General features: G+C 34.7%; 1 protein-coding gene across 6 annotated transcripts; it reads right to left on the reverse strand.

The window, feature by feature from the left end:
- Positions 1-10,194: 10,194 nt before the first annotated feature.
- Positions 10,195-13,492, reverse strand: LOC104700114 (uncharacterized). Of its 6 annotated transcripts, none has more exons than XR_015560868.1 (5): positions 11,982-13,492; positions 11,151-11,891; positions 10,796-11,058; positions 10,591-10,719; positions 10,195-10,513 (listed from the first exon to the last, which is right to left on the reverse strand). XR_015560868.1 is itself a non-coding variant. In XM_010415582.2 (5 exons), the coding sequence occupies exons 1-5, from the start codon at positions 13,143-13,145 to the stop codon at positions 10,406-10,408; spliced, it is 1,224 nt and encodes a 407-aa protein (XP_010413884.2). In that variant the 5' UTR covers positions 13,146-13,492; the 3' UTR covers positions 10,195-10,405. The 6 variants fall into 6 exon arrangements, 4 of the variants coding, with proteins under 4 accessions (XP_010413884.2, XP_019083491.2, XP_010413885.2 ...); XR_015560867.1 differs by having other exon boundaries at positions 13,104-13,490; XM_010415582.2 differs by having other exon boundaries at positions 10,796-10,999; positions 13,104-13,492.
- Between the last annotated feature and the right edge of the window lie 301 nt (positions 13,493-13,793).

Here is a 13,793-nt window from a genome sequence, read left to right on the forward strand (position 1 = left end):
TTCTTTTGCTTGAGAATGATTCCAATGATTCCTTCTCTTTTCTTAACACTTTGTAGATTGCTCCAGGTTTCTGTCATATGACGTGAACTCTCATCATCAATAATCTGATGTTCCTTTCTCTTACACATACTTGATGCCATCTCATACAGATCAGACTTCTTTACCCATATTTGATTATGAAATCCACTCCACATAAATTTTCCTTGATGTTTGAGTCTACTTACTCTTTCTTTGAATCTGTAGCAATTTGCTTTTATGTGCCCATTCTTTCCACAAAAATAACAACCAGATTTGCATTGATTTGGTAGAGAAACACCTTCAGCTACAAACTTGATTTGCCCTGTTTGAAATCCTTCTTTTCCAGTATATCCCAAACCTCTGTTAAATTTTTCTGTTCTAGTAGAGACTATCTGCTTGTCCTTCATTAATGTCACACTTTCTTGACTGATTTTCTTTGTATCCCTCAATTCAATCTACATTGACTTAATAAGTGCACCAAGACGACGCTTCTCTTTTAATAAGGTCTGATTTTCCTTTCCAATCTTAATCAGTGTTTCACGCACCTCCTTGTAACATTCTGTAAATTCATCTACATGTTCCCCTTCAGATTCAGATTCTGAAACTTCCTCTCCTTTAGTAAATGTAGTGACTCCCAAGAATGCACCAAGCTTATTTAGTTCTATTCCATTATCATTATCTTCCTTTGTATCATCTTCAACTCTCAGTTTAGATTTTTCTTTTCTAAGTTTCCGATCATTACCACATTCTAGCTGAGTATGTCCAAAACCTTTGCACATAAAACATTTAATTTCTCTTCTTTTGATTGTAGGACAATTATTCTTATAGTGTCCATATCCTCTGCACTCATGACATTGCATGTATGTCTTCTTGACAGCTTCATCTTTCTCTGGATTATTTTTGATCGAGCTGAACCTCCTCTGACCTAGTTCTTGTTCTGCTTCTTTCAACACTCGACTAAATTTTTGGGCCAGCAAACCAATCGAATCTTCTTCTTCTACTTCGTGATTCTCTCTTTCAAGAGCAAAAATATCTCGTCTATTCGCACCTTCCAGTTCCATCTCATGAGCTTGAAGCATACCAACAACTTCTCCAAAACTAAGATTTTCCGTGTTATGAGACACACTCAAAGCAGTCTTGTACGCCATGAACCTTGTAGGCAGACATCTTAGAAATTTTTTCACCAATTTCTTGTCTTTATATTTTTTCCCAAGAGTCAATGCTTCCTGAGCTAAAGAACTTATCTTGGAACTAAAATCAGATATTGACTCATAGCTTTCCATCTTTAGATTTTCAAATCTTGAAGCTAACATGTCTTTTCTTAAACTTTTCACCTTAGTGGTTCCTTCAAAGTGAGTTTGCAAGATATCCCATGCTTCTTTTGCTGTTTCACATCTCTGAATCAGTTCAAACTGGTTTCTTCCAACATTATTGTGAATAGCGGAGAGTGCTCTGGCGTTATATTTTGATTTCTTCAATTCGTCGTTAGTCCAGTCCTTCTCTGGCTTAGCAACTTCCACTCCTGATTCATCCTTGATTTTTGGTTCTTCCCACTTTTCCAATATGGCTTTCCAAGCATATACATCAATGCCTCCTATAACCGCCTTCATCTTTGATTTCCAAAAACCATAGTTTCCATCACCTAATATTACTCTTGAACCGAACTCAAGTCCATGATAGCTCTCCATCTTCTCCACAGGATCTCACCTGTATGTAATCTCACAAGTGCCGCTCTGATACCAATTGAAAACGCAAGAGCTATTGATATGTATGGAAACTGATGCACAAAGCTGAGTCACAAACTAAGACAGGGGTTCTTCAAAATAAAACTTCTTTATTAGATAATCTGTTTAGTAAAATTACAAGTTTCACTCAATCAATTATCTAATCTCTCATGTTCATGGATCTATACCCAATCCAAGAACCTCTCAAGACAAACCCCTTAGTCCCCTTAAGCGTTATGCTTTCCTACAAGAACCCACATAACCTTAATGTCTAAGAATTCTCTTGCTCTTTTGTGCTCTCCTCTACAAAGGCTTAGCCCCCTATTTATACACAATAGGTCGTGACCATACAAGCTTAAATTCCTATTCTAATCCTAATAGGAATTGCCAAATCTCTTTGCAAATTTCCTTTTCTTTTATGGAATAGGAAATTCTTCATCATGTTTCCTTTTCTACTAAAAAGGAATCTCTTCATGCTTCTAGACTCTTCTCCAAGCTTCTAGTCTTCATAAACTTCATGGTTTGAATGTTAATCGCCTTAGCTGCTAACCTTCTTTCAGCTCCATGTTATCTGCTTCGTTGAACTACTTCTTGTAGTACTCTGAACTAGTGCAGCGACTACATCAACATCTTCATCTTCATCTATGCCTTTCATAAATATCTTTTTCTTTTTTTTTTCATCTTATTGTAAAACTCAGTTAAGAATACATCAACAGTGGTGTCACAAAGGCACGTTAATGTCAGACTAGTAAGTAAGTACCAAATGGAAACGAAGAGAAAAAAGAAAGTCTTTTCTTTTGTGTGTGTGGTGACTTGACTATGGCCACTACTAAGGAAGGGGGCTTACGGACCCACTTCTTTGTGTTGTGTGTGTGTGTTTTTTTTTCTCTTCCGTCCTCCAAAACTCGAGAGATTAGGGTTTTTGTTTAAAGTGTGGGGATTAAGGGTGAGTGAGCTGGTGGGCACGATCGAGAGAGTGAATCAAAAGGAAGATGGTGATGGCTACTTGTTTGGGCAATAAAGCAGGGAGAGAACTTATTGTTTCAGAAATAGTGCCCACATTTTCTTCTATTCCCTTTTCTATTTGCACTATATTCTTCTTCCTTTTTCTCTATTATTTCTTTTTTTCATCAAAAAAAAACAAATATTCGATAATAACTTTATTTGAATTTATTTTTTCAAATTATTGATTTTTTTTTTGTAATATTTATCATATGGATAATATAGTGGATCAAAACAAATTAGTCCACCGATTATTCATTCATACGATTAGGTTAGGTTTTGATTTTGACGTTTTATATGTAGTGTGGGAAATTTACTAACAAGATTTAGCCGGATCTTTTGAAAATTTTGGGTGTCTAATGTTTTGAATATTAAAAGAAATTTCGATTATTTTACAACTAGTCCACGGTTATTTACTTATTTACCAAGACGTGATCGAGTTAACCTCATCATTCGTATATTGTTCTTTACAAAAAACCATTCTAGCTTTCTATTTATTTTGTATTGTTAATATTTTCTTTCCTATATAGTTATATATTTTAATTATTAGGTATATTTTCTTTCCTATATAATTATATTTTAATTATTAGTTATATTGTCTTTCCTATTTTAGATATAGTTATAAAAGGACAGAAATTTAGTTGCGCATCAAAATCTGAAATTTATTAAATTTCAAGCATAGTACAGTAAAACCTCTATAAATTAATAAGGTCGGGACCATGAAATTTTATTAATTTATAGAAGTTTTAATTTATCGATAAATTAATAAAGAGATTTTTAATTTCATAATTTTGAAATTTATCTTACAAAATAAGATACTTCTGTTATCATTCATATTTTTAAAGAATTTTCTTAATTTATAATCTTGTCTATCGTAATTGCTAACTTTAAAGTTTAGGTAAAAATGATAAATGTTAGATGTTTAGAGTTTAGAAGAAATTGCTACTAGTATCATTCATGGTAATGATGAAATCGAAGAAGATATTGCGGTAATTTTAAACCAATTACATGTAAAAAAGTAAGTATTGCATTTAGGACTCTCCATAATTTTTGGATGTGATTTGAGAAGACAAGAATGAAAAAGATTAGAGATGAGCTCCAATAAGAATGCAAATTCAAGAATATGCAAACAACAATAGAGTCATATTTCACTAGATTTTCTTAGATATATATATATATATATATATATCTTAATATTATTTAATTATTCATTTATGATATTGATTGGACCATATTTTTACATAATATTTCTAAAAATTTTATTATCTTATTAATTTATCGAAATGTGTCATTTTTTACACCGGCCCAACTTGGGATCGGAATAATTTATTAATTTATAGCGAGTATTAATTTAAAGAGTATTAATTTATAGAGGTTCTACTCTATATGAATTTCAACAAAGTTCCAAAATTCTGTAGTTAGTTTTGTAATTTGAGTATTGTAAAATTTTGAGAAATAAGTACTATAAATAGGTAAGAACAACATCATTGAGAAAATAAGAGGTTTCTGAATTGTATGCTTGCGTGATAAAAACGGTAGTCGTTAGAAAATTAGTTTCTGAGTGACTTATCAGAAAATGGTCGACTTCCAGTATAGGTATACAATAATGGGAATATTATACCATCATATTTTTTGAAATTTATAAAACAAACCCTACGATACATATTTTGCCTTTTTTTATAAATGATTAAACAATTGGAAATTTGGAGGCTTTAGAAACATATATTGATATTTTTATGTACGAATAGTGAGAATCTAATGGACCAACCAACAAAATTACAAAACTAGTTTGTCTCATTCCAGACCGTGAGCTTGCTGCACATGATTGACTCGACCATTTTGTTGCATCTTCACTTGCATTTTGCGTATTTTATTTAAATTTCAAAATTCAAATACGTGAAATCCTGATATAATAATGTAGTCAAGTTTAGTTCCACTACATATATATATGTGTGTATTATTCCTCTTGAAGATCGTAAATGTCAGTTCAATTATTCATCTAGAAGATTACTGTATATGTTAATAACTATGACTTTAATTATTCGTTTTAATTCAGTCGACCTACCGACTATCGTATTAAAAAACTGATGCTTCTTGTACAAACTAGGATTCTCCTCCACCAAATCCGGTCCTTATGTTTTTTGCACTAGCCGTGTTAATCTGTTAAAAAAAGAATGTGAAGCATCAAACATATATAGTTTATGTTTTTTCATGCATGTGTGATTTAGTCTTATTTCTTGGATTTATATAGTTCGTAAGTTTGTCTGGTCTTAAATCATACTTATTGACATTATTATTAATTTGTAACACACGTGTAGATGTCCTGGAATATAAGTTAGAAAACAGATTGGAAGTTGATAAGATTGTGTCGTGATCAAGCATGTGTAAGTCTATTTTCGATAGATCAAGATCGGATGTTAATTATCAAAAGACTAATTATTGGAGTCGTGAATTTTATAATTCATTGGACTATTAGGATCAATTAAACGATAAATTAAGGAACCAAAACAGTAGTGAAATCACTTTGTTTTCACACACAGATAAATACATTTTATGGCCGTAATTTTAGAAAACTGTATTTATCGTGTTTATAAGTCAAATGGCATAGTTTCAAGTTTCAACTCTTCAATATATGGTGGCCTTTCATAGAATAAAAATCACAGAATTCATAGATTTTGATAGTGGCCTGTCAAAGAGGTCAATGTCATAATTCACCTCTAAAGTCAAAATCACTATATTTTAATCTTTGCCTTTTAGACGTTTGGTTCGAAATTATTGACTTAGAAATTTTAACAGTCTTCGGTTAAAACTTAGAAGTTTTTTTTTTTTTTTTTTAACATCTAATACTTACAAATTGTCCTGGGCGTTCGGAAAAAACGGGTTATACGGGTCGGGTTGTTCGGTTGGTGTAAAATTCGGATTTCAGAAATTTTAGCCAATTAGAACAGAAATTAAATTTGGTTCGGTTCAAACGGTAGACGGGTTATTTGGGTCGGTTATCAAGTTTTAAAAATCTTCCGAGAACAATTGTGGACATGCAGAATTCGGTTTATTTATACCGAATTCACATGTTTTTCACCTGATACAACATGAACATAAACATAGTACAAAAACAACAAAATAGAAGACAAATGTTATTGCCTTACATAGCATTACAGAGGATAAGCTAGTTTTTGATCGAGTTTTACATCTAGCAACCATTACAGACCCAGAAGCTAATAAGCTAGCATATTATCATGTTTTAGCTAGCATATCATCAATGTTTAAGCTAGCTATTACATGAAGAAGAGGCTACAAAACCATCCAAAAGTTAGCAACTCTTACCAGTTACCAGAGTTGTTTGTTGTTACAAAAGCATGCTAGTCCGCATCAAAAAATAGACAAAAGAGCAGCTTCAAAAGTCAGTACTATCCCCTGTTATCTCCAATAGTTAACGCTGCAAAGGTGCATCAAAAAGGACAAAAGTGCAGCTTCCTACCTACTTGTCCCATGCAAACGAAACAATGTCTATATGTAAATCAAAACAAATACTACTTATACTCTTAAGCTTAATAGGCAGAAACTTAACTAATAAGTAGACATACCTCCCATATTATGAGAGTAATCATGGAGGAGGAGCTAGAGCATTCCTTGAATCTACAAAAGAAAACAGTTAGACATTTACATTTAAACAAACTAAAGAACACAGTCCAAAGAAGACACATTAAAACTAACTTACCAAGAGATTCAAAAAACTCTACTTCTTCCAACATTTGCACCAAGGTAGCCACATCTTCTTCTGTTTTGAATGAACACCTCAACCACTGTTGGGTGCATACCAAAACCTCCACCATGTAAGGAGTTAGAGAACTCCTATACGGATCCAACACTCGGCCGCTTGTACTAAAAGCTGACTCAGAAGCAACATATGAGGCTTGCGATGCTAAAACATCTCTAGCAAATTCAGAGCAGATTGGGAACTTGGAGTTGTTACACCTCCACCAACTTAGAACATCATAAGGCATCCCTAGCCTATTCTCAACTATGACCTCAGGTTTCTCTGCCAGATAGCGTTGCAACTCATTGCCACTATCGTCATTTACCCCAAAATGAACCATCCTGCTGTAAAGAGTCTCGATCCTCTCACAATCATCTTCTTCATCAGAAAACTCATCCACGCCAATCTGTTGCTCCGCCTCTGCATTAGCTTGAATGTCAACTGGATTGGTCAGCCTTGAAGAATATTCTTCATACAACTTCTTCATTGCACTTGAAACTATAACAGAAAGATGCCTACTCTCGATTGTATCTTTGCCATACAACTGATCAAAGGAAAGGGAAGCAAACTGCATCTTGTTGCGAGGATCAAAAACACTAGCTATGATGACAAGTGGATTCATGTTGTTCAATCCATCCCAGTACTTCTCAAAATTGTCCCTCATGACATGAGCTTGCTTTTTGGTCTCCTCATCCGGACTGGCACACTTGGCGATCAGAGCCCTCTCAATGTTCACAATTTCTTTGTAACATACAGAAGACGACACCGACTTTGAAGCAGAGAATACCAAAGTTGCCTTATAGAATATCTTGAGGAATTTAACTAACCTTGACACTTCTTCCCAATCTGAATCAGTCGGTGGACCAACTCTCTTGACCTTTGTCTTCTCATCCTCTTCCAAGAAGTAATCACAGTACAACGTGTCCTCCATCATCATCTTCTCAAATGCAACAAGCAGCTTCAAAGCAGAACTCAACATAAGGTAAGTAGAATTCCATCTTGTGACAACATCCAATGGCAAGTCGCCTCTGCATAGCTTCCCATTGTCACACCTCATCGCAAAAGACCTTAGCCGAGTGAAAGAAGATCGGACATACTTGACTGCATTCCGAACAGCCACAATATTTGCTTTTACCTTCTTCAACCCATCACCAACAATCAGATTCAGGATGTGGGCACAACAACGCATGTGCAAGAACTCACCATCTCTAACCAAGGAGACTTCCCCTCTCAGCCTTAACTCATCTTTAAAAACATTCAATGCCTTGTCATTGTTCCTTGCATTATCCACTGTCACTGTAAAAACCTTCGAGATTCCCCAATCTTCTATGCAGTCCAGCAACTGTCTAGCAATGGTGTCTCCTTTGTGATTTGTGATGACCTTAAAGCTAAGGATTCTCTTCTGCATTTCCCAGTTAGCATTAATCCAATGCCCAGTGATCACCATGTAGTTGTAGGAGGTTGTCGGAGATGTCCATATATATGTTGTTAAAGAGACCCTTTGTTTCTCAACAGCGAACATGTTCTTCAAGGCAGCTTTCTGTTGCAGGTAGATCCCAACAATGTCTTTAGTGCACGTTCTCCTAGAGAAAGACTTGTACATAGGGAAGACATTGAAACAAAACCTTTTCCAACCCTCAGATTCTACAAATGAGAATGGTAACTCATTGACTACCACCATCTCAGTAACTGACCTCCTAAACAGATGTGGATCATACTGAATCACCTTCAAGTTCCCTTTGTTATCACCACTAAGAACCTGTTGCTTTTCCTTTTCTACCCAATCCTTGTACTGCTTACATATACGAATGTGACCTATCATAGGACTAGTGCCTACAGTCTTCGAATCACACGCTATCTCTACACCACAGTACTTACAGTAGCTCTTAGTGAGATCTCCATCTCTTTGCAGAAAGTGTTCCCAGCAAGGTGCTCTTTTAGCATACTTCTTCCGTGCTTTCGGTGGCTTATCAGCTCCAGAAGCAGGTGCCTTACGCTTATTCTCAGCTTGAGTTTGTTCTGCTTCTGTCACTTGCGATTCAAGTGGAGGTTCCATGTCGATGTGCTCTTCAGACATCTACAATACACACAAAGAAGAAAAGAGATTACTATTTGTTAATCTCAAAACATTAAAACAAAACACCTAAATCTCAGAGACAATCGAAGTTTTAAAATAAACACTAAACCATATATGACCCAAATTAATACAAATACACATGTTATGACCATAAACAAACAGTAGGACAACAAAAAAACAAACCGTATAATACTATAATTGTTTATGAAGAAATCTCCAAATTGATTTTAACACCCTAACCCTAAATAACCCCAATCAATACCATAACACAAGTTATGACCATAAACAAACTGCAACACAACAATTAAACAAGACCACAATCGTTTATGATGAAAGCCCCAAATTGATTTTAAAACCCTAACCCTAATTGACCCAAATCATATCATAACACAAGTTATGACCATAAACAAACCGCAAGACAACAATTAAACAAGACCATAAGCATTTATGATAAAAACCCCAAATTGATTTTAAAACCCTAACCCTAAATCCCCAAATCGATACCATAAACATAATGAAAACCTAGAATAACATACAGAGAATGGCAATTAATCGAAGGAAGAAACGATTAGGAGAAAGAAGAAGAAGAAAAGCTTACGTTGCGGATTAGGGTTTGAACCCCAGACAAAGACGAGAGGCGAGATGATGAAGATGATGTCGAAGATGATGAAGCTTAATCGGAGATGGAGAAGAGAAGATTTGATTGAGTGAAAGATCAGAGAAGATGAACGGAGATGTTTGATTGTTTTCTCTCTTTTTTGCGGTATCGCGAAGGAGAGGAGACAGACAACTCGAAGAAAAAAAAGAGAGAAATGAGCTTAGGGTTTAGATAAAATTATATATATATATATGTATATGGCTGCCAATTTTCGGTTTAGGTAAAACCGATCGGTTCCGATTACCGAACCGACCCGAAACCAAATCCGAATTCTGATTAGAATTGTCCCGAACGGTTTGCTCCTCACAAATCCCCAATTGCCGATAACCGAAAATATCGGGTTCCTCGGTTCAGTTTGTCCAGTTTTCACCGATCTTTCAGGGCGACTTATAAGTCTATTTTAGCATATGGTTTCCTTTTCAGAAATCGAAAAAAAAAAAACAACCATTGGGAAACTATGGCACGATCGTCATTTATGCGATCATTTAAGAATCAACCATTGGGAAACTACAAACATGCACATGCGCATAAATGGTGGTGTATCAAACGATTGGGAAACTATGGCACGATCGTCAATCGTTTGAGCTTTTACACCTATTCTTAAATGGTGGTGTAGCTACAAAGGAGGCCTTAATTAAATAATTGATCTTTAACACTGTTGTTGGTCCAGTTCAACATATCGTGGAAAACAAAGCCCAATAACTGCATCCTTAAATATGACATCAAACATGCACATATATCGTGCTTATACAATCAAGAATGAGTTTAGGTCTAAATATGACAATATGTACGTAGAATGTGAAAGGAGCAAGAGAATAACTCAACTGATTATATATAGTGTTCACAGGTGATCAAAATACAAGACATCATATATCATATTATATATGTGTAACATACTGTATCTAGAAAATTTTGGAAAATTCTATGTTACATTATTAAAACCTTACTCTCGCTACTGTTTTATTTAACCAAACCTGCCTAAAACCCATTTATTCATTATCTTCATTTGATTTTGCTTAGATTGTTTTTTTTTTTTTTTATTTGACAGAGGGGCATCACAAAACTAAATAGACAAGTTATAACTCTATAGAATTACGATTTATATAACTATATAAGACTATAAGATTCATGTTTATAAACATGAATCTTTTTGGTGTGGCTCTTGGAGCTCAAATCCAAGATTGAATTGAGTAGTTGAACTTGAAGGAGTTGGCTCCACTAATGTGTGCAAAAATGTCTGAAGAATCTACAAATTGTTCCTCATCCTTCACTCCCATCTGTAAACCAAAATCTGTTTTGTTAGACCCGACCTAAATTCATATAAATCGAGTTAAAATAACTTGGTTTTACTTACATCGTCTTCATCTTCATCATCATGATGGCTTGAAGAAGCTTGTCTACTTGGTTCACCAAACTCATCATTCTTTGCAAATCTTCCTCTAACTCTTGGTCGACTATCTGCCAATGTTTTCCTACATGCATACTACAAACAAAAACAAAAATCATTGAAAACAACATAACCAACGGTTTAATCCGGTTTGGTTTGATAAAAATCGAACCTTAATTTTCTTGTTAAAATTCCGTTCGTTCCTCTTCTTCATATACCTACGAATCTTCTCTTTCTTTTGCTCAGGGGAGAGTTTTCCAACTTTGCTCAACGTTGAATCTTCTAAAGCATTATTAATCTCAACCGGTCCTAATGCTGAATTACTTTGAGGCGCCATCAAGTGGCTCTGGCTCTCGACGCCACCAACACCAAGTGCCTTCTTTAACAAAAGTAAACTGGTTAGCATAACATCAAAATACCAAACCGGTCATGTGCCTTCATAACCAAACCAGAAGAAATCTTATTAGCTCCTTGAAGATAAACCAAACGTAAACCGGATAATATTTGTAACAAAAAAAACCCAATACCTGGAGATCTTCTGGATTAAAGATACGTTTGATGGAATCAGGACAGAATAAACCACCATTATCAGCTTGAAAGTCCATGAATGGATCATGTGGCTTATTGATTTCGGATCCCACATGATTATTCCCGGGAAATAAACCAAGATTACTTTCAGCAGATAATAAACCGGTGCTCATATACGCCGGTAAACCGGAGGTACGGAAGAAAGAGTAAGAAGGGTTCAAGCCAGGATTGTAACTTGGGACTGAAGAAAGACAATCTTCTTCGAAAACCCCTGATTGTAAAGGAGGAGGAGCTAGAGAGGAAACAGCTGGTAGAGACAGAGGGTCTCCAGAGAATGAAATGTTAGGAGGCTGGTGAGTAACTTGGAGTCCTGAAGAGAAATCAAACTGGTCTTGGCTCGTTGTCGTAAGGAGTTGATCGATGACTGGATATTGCAGTGAAGATGATGAGAAATCGATTGAAGCCGTTATGTCGTTTTCGAAATCTTCTTGTGAGTCAAAGATTATGGAAAGATCCGTGTTGTTGTTGTCATCTTCTTCGTCTTGAAGTTCTGTGTTCTTGCTGTTGTTGTTACTGTTCTCAGTTGTTGTGGTTGTGTTAGTGTTTGAATGGAAGCTTCCGGATTTCTCAAGAATGTTTGAAGTAGAGGTGACTTCAGAGGTTTGATTGAAGGTTTCTTGAAAGAGTTGTGGATCGCAGAAATCGAAGATTTGAGCACTAAGAGGGCTCGTGATATCATCCTGATGATATATAGAACAAAGAAACGTTAATTAGATCTAAAGATTATATCGAGCAGAGAAAGTATAGTAAATGATCAAGAAAGACATTACTTTAAAGCCAAGCATCAAAAGAAGAGAACAGAGGTTAAATTTGCTTGAGTCACAAGAAAAAGTAACGGGTGAGATCCTTAAGTAGTTACAAGGTTGGTTTTTAAGGCATATTTATAAATATGCTCAAGTAAATCTGTTTTTCTCGTGGCTTAATTGTCTAGACAGAATCTATAAGATGTTTTTATTCTGTTTTTAGACATCAAAACACTCCAAGATTTTCGTGTCTCGATCAAATCCAATGTTTTTTTTTTCTCTTTGGTTTCTAATTTCTGTTTAGGAGAGCATAAATGTTGGTAAAGAGAGATTAAATGCATCTGTTCTTTCTCATGTGACATGTTAACAAGAAGTTGGAATAGCTAAAAAAGAAAAAGTAAAGAAGAGTGGTTTCTATAAAAGGAAAGTTTTCTGATTCTGGTATTTCTTTTTCGTATTGACAAGAAAAATTGAAATTGCCTGGTATGAACCAACATCTAGATTTTTATCCCACAAAGAAAAAGTAAAGGGCACTTCATTAAATATCAGAACATGTAAAAAACCTTCATCATGATCATCATCATATAACACATCACAATGCTCCTAGTGAAAATTCACATAATGTGTCCTTCTATTTGCATCAAACAATACAAAATATATCCCAAGGTGACCAGAGTTTTACGTTTGATGAAAATTAAATCTACACTCAGATAGGAAAGAAATAGTGAAATGATTACTGTTGCTTTGTAGAACACTTTTCAAGATCATGCATGTGACGATTTTCTATTGGCTTATAAGTACCAATCGTAGGCGAAGAATGAGAACTATATATATGATAATGATAATGTTCAAAAACTGGATTCGAAAGATAAACTTTAGTGTGTAGAGAATCACACCAAAAAATAAGAAAAGCTAAAAGGGAATGAAGCAATTTAAAAAGAGATCAAATGGAATATAAGGAGAAGAAAATGACGTTTCATAAAAAGAAAAAAGAATAAAAAAACTAACTAATTGAAATTGTATATGATTGTCCAAAGCAAAGACCTAATAAAATTACACAGTTTATAAGATTAGACTCGAGTTTTATATGATCTACACAACGCATGCATGCATATAAATGAATAAAACCAAGAATGAGAAGAAAATTACGATGGAAAGCTGATCGTGAGACGAGATCACGTCTTGCAACATGTTTAATGCGAAGTTTTTTTGGGAAAAATAAAAGAAAATTCCCCAGAAAAATCGAATTATAGCAAGAAAATTAAAGAACGAGGAGGCTTCACGGATATTGCTTTGTGGAACAATGTTGGTATGACTGATGATGTATGAACAAGAAACTGATCCATCGAAGATATTCAAAATATTGGAAAAAAGAAAAAGAAAGAAATCAACAAAAACCGAAAAAAAACAAACAGAGAGATGATCATTGAATTAAAACAGAACAGTAAGGTTCTTCTGTTTGGACAGAGAAGAAATGAAAATTTCTTAATTACAGTTTTTCTGGAGAACGAAAAGAAAAAACAAAAAGAAGAGGTTATGGGAGTTTCACGTAACCATCATATATATATATACTTTTGCTTAATGTGTATGTATGTATACATTTGTATATATCTACACAGAACATATATATATATATATATATATATATATATATATATATATAAACTTATGCACTGGAATGTTACATGCGATGACCTCGAATTCTCCACTTCTAGTGACATGGCACTGCCACGTAGATATAATGGTGCTGATGTGGACAATTGCTTTCACATTAGGAGTGACCGGTCAATGAGTTTGACCCAGTTCTTGTTGCGTGGATTTTGACGTGTTTGACTGATT

Source organism: Camelina sativa, chromosome 7, assembly GCF_030686135.1.
Source record: "Camelina sativa cultivar CO46 ecotype springtype chromosome 7, ASM3068613v1".
In the NCBI taxonomy this organism is placed as follows: Eukaryota; Viridiplantae; Streptophyta; class Magnoliopsida; order Brassicales; family Brassicaceae; genus Camelina; species Camelina sativa.